Source organism: Cariama cristata, unplaced genomic scaffold (genome assembly GCF_000690535.1).
Source record: "Cariama cristata isolate BGI_N322 unplaced genomic scaffold, ASM69053v1 scaffold2416, whole genome shotgun sequence".
Lineage (NCBI taxonomy): Eukaryota > Metazoa > Chordata > Aves > Cariamiformes > Cariamidae > Cariama > Cariama cristata.
The window spans coordinates 9,962-18,450 of NW_009622484.1; the positions used below are offsets into that span (position 1 = coordinate 9,962).

At 44.3% G+C, this 8,489-nt stretch overlaps 1 protein-coding gene across 1 annotated transcript in view; it reads right to left on the reverse strand.

The window, feature by feature from the left end:
- The window catches only part of LOC104163345 (granulocyte-macrophage colony-stimulating factor receptor subunit alpha-like), a gene marked incomplete at its 3' end in the record, with an annotated part of 7,010 nt that extends 6,377 nt beyond the window's left edge, over positions 1-633 (reverse strand). The window contains 2 exon segments of the mRNA XM_009702329.1: positions 227-369; positions 549-633. Coding sequence (XP_009700631.1) covers positions 227-369; positions 549-633 — 228 coding nt within the window.
- Between the last annotated feature and the right edge of the window lie 7,856 nt (positions 634-8,489).

Genomic DNA, 8,489 nt, shown 5'->3' on the forward strand with positions numbered 1-8,489 from the left:
TCAAGGTCCTGATTCCATAAGAGTCCTCCGAAGGCAAGAATTTCAAAAGAACAGCCAGGGAGGGCAGATACACCTCAGTACCAAGATAGGTCTCAACAAAAACTAGAAAGAACTGCTAAAACACAGACTATCTTGTTCTTACCACAGATACGTTTTTTCCAGTTACTTAAGAATATGAAAGAAAAAGAAGAAAGTGTAGTGATTTACCTGTTAAAACTTTACATACCAAATTTACAATTATAGTATCAGTAAAATTTCCTGTAGTCACTGAACACCAATCCCCAGTGAAATTCATGCTGCTCATCCAACTCAGTTCCATTTTCCACTGATTCAGCAGCAAATTTCTAATAAGTGAGTCTGGCATCTCTGCTGCAAGTGTCACATAACAGGAGCAGTAAGGTGCAGGACTGATTCTGAGATTTTTGAGTGCAGAGGTTACTACCTACTATCTGCTACCTTCTAAGACAGAAGGCAACTTAAGCACAACTACCCGTAAAGCACATTTCACTCCACCTTGGAGGACTGCCCCATGGAAATGTTCTACTCACAGTCTGTGCAGTGCCAGCCAACACACAACTGGGAGATCAGCAACATCCACTGGGTCATGAAGATGAGTGCAAGAGGAGCAACCATCTCTTCCTCCTTGGAGACAGAGAACAGTGAAATTTGCTGAGGGTGAAAGATGTCAGTGTGAACCACTGTCCCCAAAATTTGTGTAGTCTGACCTGCTCATATGTCTACTTCTACACCAGCTGACCATCACCAAGTTCTGGTGGAAGGAGAGTTCGATAGACTTCTCAAGCAGTCAGAGGAATGTTAAATAAGTTGTTCCTTTCTGTAACAAAACAATTTGTGTGATGATTCATAAAGCTGGTGATCTCAGGAGCACTGCATAAACATTACATACATACATTTGGCGACTGCTATCTTAAAGCCTAAAGATTATTTATTTATCTGCTATATACAAAGGTTAGGATGAATAGATGTCAAGCAGGTGGGTAAACAGCTGCAAACAGAAAACATCAAAATGAGTCACAGCAATATCGATCAGCTTGAGTTACCTGATGGTAAATATGGTAAGTTTGATGACAGCATTAGTTCATGTACTTTCAAGGATGTTTTTGAGCATACGCTTAAAAGTGGATCCAGGAGCGCTGTGTAACTTCTACAAAGTCAGTACCAAACCCAGTAAGAAAATAAAAACTGTATCTAGGACCTTTCTCAGCAGGCAGTAAGTGCTTTATTTGCAAAAAGCTTCATTCAACTTAGCTCCATGTATTCCTCTGACAGCTCTTTAGATTTTGCCTGGGACATCATCCCTCCGGTCCTGGACTTCTAGAGTCTCAGTAAATACCTCAGCAAACAAAATAGTCAGAAAGACAAAGATGGACCTACCTTCTGTTTCAAAATGTCTTTATCTTGTTTATCTTTCTATCATAGTCTTCAGGCTCAGAGAAGATGGAGATACTCCTATGTTAAATGGTTGTATAGCTATAAATAGGGCTGTCTCCCCTGCCGGTTGTGATTTGAGGAACTGTCGTACCATCGGAAGTGTTGCAAGATATGATGTTCATCACTTCCCTCCTGATTCTTAGCAAATTCATGTAATTGCACAACTCATGATTTCAAATAATACAAACAAGCAGTTAGCTGGTTAAATTTTCCTTTCTGTTATACAGAGTCCACTGGTGCTTGGGAATCCAGCAAGTGCATAACAGTATTTTCTTTTACAGTATTTCTCTCTAGATCTCAATAATACTAAGTAGTAGAAAGCGTCTCTCATTATAAACCATCTCTGGGGGCTGGGAGCAGTGGAGGCTGCCCATGGTGGGTCAGGGAAGGGCCTGGCAATCAGGGCCCGTCCCACCGCCTGCCAGGAGCAGAGCAGCCGGCGGCACCGGGATAGCCCCAGCCCTGGGCATTGGGCACCTCCCTGGGCCAAAGCCAGGCTGGGACATGAGGCCACAAGTGGGTCCAGCTAGGCAGGGCCCATGGCTGGGCAGGGCAGGGCTGTGGGGAGCTGGAGACCAGCCCTGCTGCAGCATCACTGGGGCAGGGGCTGATGGTCCTGGGGGCTGAGGTGGGGTCCTGCACCCTGGGCAAGGTTGGGTGAGCCCCAGAGACTGGGCAAGGATGGTCTATGGGGGCACTCAGGGAGATGAGAATGCAAATTGTAAAAACTTTTTAAGCCCGTGGAAAAAGAGGATTTCAGATCTTGGATAGGAAGTCTTCAGATGAGATATATCACTATCAAGAGTTGTGATCCGGGTTTGTTCTCAGTCCTTTTCTCCCAATGTCAAAAAAACCAAACCACAAACAACTGCAAAAACAGACAAAAAATTGCAAGTAGTAAGCATCCAAGTACAAAAAGCCACTCCATGGCCTACCACTGAGCATTTGTTCCCTTCTCAGGTCACAGCTATGCATTTTCTAAAGAAGAGGGTTATTATAAAGAATATAAAACATCAAAATCTCCCTTGTATCCCAGAAGACTTTGCTTCACCAAAGACAATGTCATTTACTTAATGTGGAGTTTTATAAAGTAATTTAATTTCTTCACACGTTGAAACTGAAACATCACTAGAAAATATAACATTTTTCAAACTGCAAGATATGTCAACATTTTCCTTTTGAAACCAGGCAGATTCGTTCTGCTGAAGTTAAAAACTTGTAGGAGAGAGAACTGTCCATGTGCTTCTCTACCACTCCTATTTCTTGCCTACTGTATTTGAAAAAGTTATGTGCTGCCCAGCACCCTTCCAGGATGCTCCAGGATTCGCCTTCATCAAAATCCCAAGGTAATTCCTACCCTACCACTTCTTTGTTGACATATGGCGTGATATAACCATATCAGCAGTAGTTCGTGTATCAGCTGTTCATACATAACTAAGATATAGTTATTTCCAGAAGAGAAAGCCAAAGACAGTGCAGTGCTGAGTGTCTTGGGGGACAAAGAGGGCTTACTTTCTAGAGACCCAGAAGTGCCTAGGCACTTCTTCTTCCTAGATTCCTGATAGAGTGTGAAATTGATTGATGAGCTATAAGTGGACCGTCATTTTCCAGGTTCATTCTCTTACATTGCTTGTGAACATGAATGATACTGAGTTGTCACTGAGACCAACAAACACCCCAAAGTGGATATCTATCTGGTCTGCTTTCCTCTCCACAACTCATACCGTATAAAGGGAACAGGTGTAGCACAGTAAGTCTACTCATCATATTAACAACTTTTTGACTGCAAAAGTATTTTCTACAAAAATAAAAATTCAACCAGCCCCGCTTCTGCTCATGTGCAGTACTAGAAGCTAGAGCAAGGCATGAACTGAAAAACAATGCATTAAGTAACACCCTGTAGTGGTATTCATACATTTGATCATATCTGTCTGTAACTCAGTGTTGGTTGAAGAGGTGAAGAACTCATCTTGATCATCCAGAACTTAAAAAACTCCAGTCATCCCTAGAAACAGTAATCATGAGAGAACCAACAGAGCCTGGCCTGGTCTTTTGTGGTTTGAGAGGGGAAAGTCTAAGGCAGTGACGGCTTTATAAAGACCAATTCATGGGAGTTCACTTTCTTCATATACTAGGAGAGAATAAAAATGTGACAAAGTTTTTCTGAAGCATAGTTATGAAGTAAAGAGTGAGAATGAGGAGCAAATAAGAATAGGTGGATATTCTACCAAAAAGCAGATTTAATCATAGAAGAAACTCTGATAAGGATCACTATGACTACCTTTATCACATTAAAGGTGTCAACAGACAAAGCAACTGAAAGTTAGACTTCAAGTCAGGACCCATGATAATCATTCAGAAGAAAATGTAGTCCACCGTTAGAAGTTTCATTGTACTTCCAGATTAAAGAAATTCCATACTTACCCATGTAGGTATTTTTTTGAATGGTTCCTGTGCTATAAAGGTGGAAGAAAGGACTTCTGATCATAAATAATGAAGAAACCCACACTATTGTGTCCTCATCTTTGGAAGAAAGCATGCAGTTTTGTGGTGGTAACAGGCTGTATTTCATGGAGAAGGGAGGAGGGGAAGTGCCCAGGGTAATAAAATCAGAGCTGTAGGAAATGTCATGAAGAATCAAATGGGATTCTGGAAAATAACGGAGGACAGAGTTTCCGTGTATCTGCCTTTCCCTCTCCTTTCCCCCTCCTTTCCCCCATCCATTCCCCTCCCTTGGTCTCCATCCTCCAACAGGTCAGTTCCCAGAGCATTAAGCAGTCTCCCACCCACTCCATCAACAGACATATCCAAATCAGGAGCTCTGCTCCCTCGCTGGCACCTCACACTGCAGGAGCAGAGAAGGGAGGGAGTTGAGGTGAGCCATGCAGCCCAGAAATTGGGCTGGGGATGAGGAAGGCTGGGGTCAATTGTACCAAAGTTTCATTTACTGATCCTGCATCACATTAGGGATGACGTTTAAGGGAAGCTGTTGCTGTGAGGGGGCTGTAGCTCCTCACTCCCATGGAGATTTCTTGGCATAAGCAACTGGACCACAAGGCTGTGCCCACTGATGGCTGCAGCTGGATTGCTGGGCAGTGTTTGTATCTCACACACCCTTTCATCGCCCTGTTTACTGTTGATGCAGTGGGATGTTGACTGCCCTGTGCAACTGTGTGGTTTTTCTGTGTCTAGATCTGGTCTGGGGAAGTACTGCCAACTTCCAGCCTTTGAATCATCCCAATTACGCATCTTGCAATGGCTGGACAAGAACAAACATATCTGCCCCGTGCTGGGTTCTCTCTCTCCAGTTGAACTCTCAACTCTGTGCTTACTTGTTCCCTCCAGGCAAAGCCCCATGCTCCCACTCTGAAGATCTCCAGATCCTGTAGAGAAGGCAGCAGAGGAGCAGTGTGCTCTCTGGTGCTCTCTCAGATCATGCACATCTGTAACACAATGAGGAAGTCTGGGTTTTTAGGTTTTTGGGTTTAGGTGCTTTTTGTTTTTAAACTGGAATATACTGCAGCAGAACAATTCAAACCGACCACAAGGACAGTGGTGTCACCACAGACAGAGGAACTGTCTTACCAAGGGGATTTCTTTGCTCACCTATACTTACGGCAAGTCCTCACTCGAGGCTTTAAAAAATGCAAACAAATTAAAAAATTTAAAAAAAATCCCCAAGAGAAGCTGATGCTATTGATGGTGCTAACAAAGCCTGTTATCTTTTAGAGGCCAGAAAACTAGTGTTGAGTGGCCTTGCTTTGACCTAGGAACTGGAGGAGAAATGAGAAGAAGAAGAGAAAGAGAAAGAAGAAGAGAGAAAAGGGAAAACTGGGCAGAGACACTAGAGCTCTTTACAAACTTTGGGCTCTACAGGGAGTAGAGTCATTGCAGGAACAGGATTAAAACCAACATTTCTTAAAAGTTCCAAAAGCTTGAAGAATAATTTATTGCTCCAACAACAATAGGTGTGCTCACAAGAACTGTGTGGGCATTTTGCTGTGCCAGTGTGTTACAGCTTTTGCGTAGACCACAAAAATACAATGGGAGACAAGACCCTCCCTTTGGTCCTTGCAGCAAGAACTTTCTAGTTTTTAGCAAATGTCTTTCTTCACAGAACAGAGGAACAGCCATAGGAGACCAGAATAACGGACTTCTATCTGTGTGAACATTTGAGCCATGTGGTTAGAAGGGTCTATGGCCTGACCATCGTTTCCCACTGAACATTATACTGGGTCTTTGCCCAGGGATGGGAAAGGGATACCGTAATCCCACTCCTACTCCCACCTCCATTGTTTCATGGATAGGATCTCTGGTGTTCTCATCAGGGTGCTGGTAGTGAACACATTTTCTGAATGGCTTTGTGGTCTCAGCAGCTTTTGTAGTGAAAGCAGTGGGGATGTAAGGGGTGCTGCACCAGTGGCCATGATCAACTGTGAGTGAAGCAAGATGGAGAAGATCCAGAAGACCTTATCTATTTAATTCCCCTTAGATTAAAGTAAGCTTTGGCTTTAGTTGGCCACTTCTGATGACCAACTTGCTCTTATCTTTAGGCAGTTATAACTTCAACAGAAGGCTCCTACTCTGGTTCTGTTTTAAAAAGTCATTCAGAAGAAATTGTTAATGAAAGCTCATTTAGAAACACAGAATCATAGAAAAAATTAGTTTCAAAGGTGGCTTCTTGGACGTAATCTGATCTAGTGGAATTTTATCACCCTGAGAGAACTTTATCTATCATGAGAGGATTGCAACTACCTGAGATGACTTTAACCATGTTGAGACCTGCTGGAAGGGCAGAGTCTGGCAGAGTACAAACAAGCCAGGAGAATTATAGAAATCACCAGGAACAATATTTTGATACAGATGCTGGACACGATGACTGCAGGAGGTACTCAGCCAGATCTGCAACTCAGGAAAGAAGAACTGATCACAGATGTGATAGTCGTTGACAGTTTTGACTGCAAGGATCATAATCGAGTGGACTTCAAGATCCTGAGAGATGGGAGAAAGGCAAATAGCATGCTATATATGTTGGATGTCATGAGAGCTTCTTCAAGACTTCAGCTTGCTCAGGGCAGAACAGGATCTGAGATCTAGTGCTCTGCCCCTCTCTCAGCTTTTAACTAAGACACTGGCAGTAATTCAGAGACTTCCACTGTGGATGTGCTGGACTCCTGCCAGCAGCTTGGGTTTAGCCTTCAGGAAATCCTTCCTGTTCTTTACTGCAGCTTGGATGCCATGACACGTACCACAGCACATCCCTTGCAGTCCCAAGTAACCTTTCTAAAGAGCTCATGACATCTTCCACCTTTGCCTTGGCACACAATCTACTGTGCCAGAGGTATCACATAATTCAGAGACTCAGGTTTCTGCGCCCTCTGCCAGCATTTGTTTCCTCCTGACTTTATGGATCTGGCTAAAGGGCAGAGCCCAAAGTGTTGTAGTGAGTGGGGTTAAAGCTGGCTGGTGACTGGCCATCAGCAGTGTTCCTCAGGGTTCAATTCTAGGGCCAGTCCTGTTCAATACATTTATCAATGATCTGGATGCAGGAGTTGAATGCAACATTAGCAAGTTTGCTGATGATACCAAACTGGGAGCTACTGTTGACTGTCTTGAGGGATGAGAGGCTTTGCAGAGGGATCTAGATAGATTGGAACATTAGGCTATGATTAATGGGATGAAACTTAACAAGTCCAAATGCCAGATTCTGCACCTAGGACGGGGTAATGCTAGGCACAAGTATAAGCTGGGAGAGGAGTGGCTGGAGAGCAGCCCTGCAGAAAGGGCCCTGGGGGTGCTGGTCGGCAGCAGCTCAGCAGGAGCCAGCAGTGAGCCCTGGCAGCCCAGAGGGCAAACCCCACCCTGGGGTGCATCAAACCCAGCATCACCAGCCAGGCAAAAGAGGGGATTATCCCGCTGTATTCGGTGTTGGTGTGGCTTCACTTTAAGTGTTGTGTGCGATTCTGGGCCATACAATTTAAGAAGGATGTGGAGGTCCTTGAATGCATCCAGAGGAGGGCAACAAAGCTGGTGGAAGGGCTGGCAGACCTGGCCTGTGAGGAGCGGCTGAGGACTTTGGGTTTGTCTAGTTTGGAGAGAAGGAGGCTGAGGGGCGACCTCATTGCTCTTTACAGCTCCCTGAGGAGGGGACGTGGGGAGGGAGGTGCTGAGCTCTTCTCCCTGGGATCCAGTGATAGGTTGCGTGGGAATAGTTCAAAGCTGTGCCAGGGCATGTTTAGACTGGACATTAGGGAGCATTTCTTTATCAAGAGGGTGGTCAAACACTGGAACAGACTTCCTAGAGAGGTGGTCAATGCCCCAAGCCTGTCAGTGTTGAAGAGGTATTTGGACAATGCCCTTAACAGTATGTCTTAACTTTTGGTCAGCCCTGAATTGGTCAGGCAGCTGGACTAGATGATTGTTGTAGGTCCCTTCTAGCTGAAATATTCTATTCTATTCTATTCTATTCTATTCTATTCTACCTCCTCTGCTGTAGGACCTCCCTTGGTGTCTGTCTGCAGGAGCTCAGTTCGTAGTATGAGATGACTCAAGGCATGCCTCCCTCCAGCCAGGGCTCTGCTCTGGACAGAATTGAAGCTCCCATAGGAAGCTCCTGTTTGATGAGGACAACTAATTCCAACTTCTCAGTTTAAGGGTCACCATACTGAGTTTTTTCACCCAGCACTTTTCTTAACCTCTTCTGTTTTGAAGGGATTCAATTTAGCAGAATGTGCAAATCACTCAAGACTTTCCCCTGTACAAGAGTCTGGCAGAAATGCAGAAAGATCAAAGCAATTTCAGAAGAAGTCGTTTTAGCAGCCTTACATAGAGCTTTGGAAAATCTAGTCAGGAACAGAATTGCCTGGCAGGCATGGGTGATCTTTAGTGTTTATTCTGTAGAGTCACTCTCCAAGTAATGTTGATATAAGGAAAAACCAGATCATTTGTAATGGCAGTATTAGTGAACTTAGCCGTTGTAACCGTGCAGCCCTGTATCATGGTATTGGCATTGCTAGTAACAGGCCATAAGCTTTGTA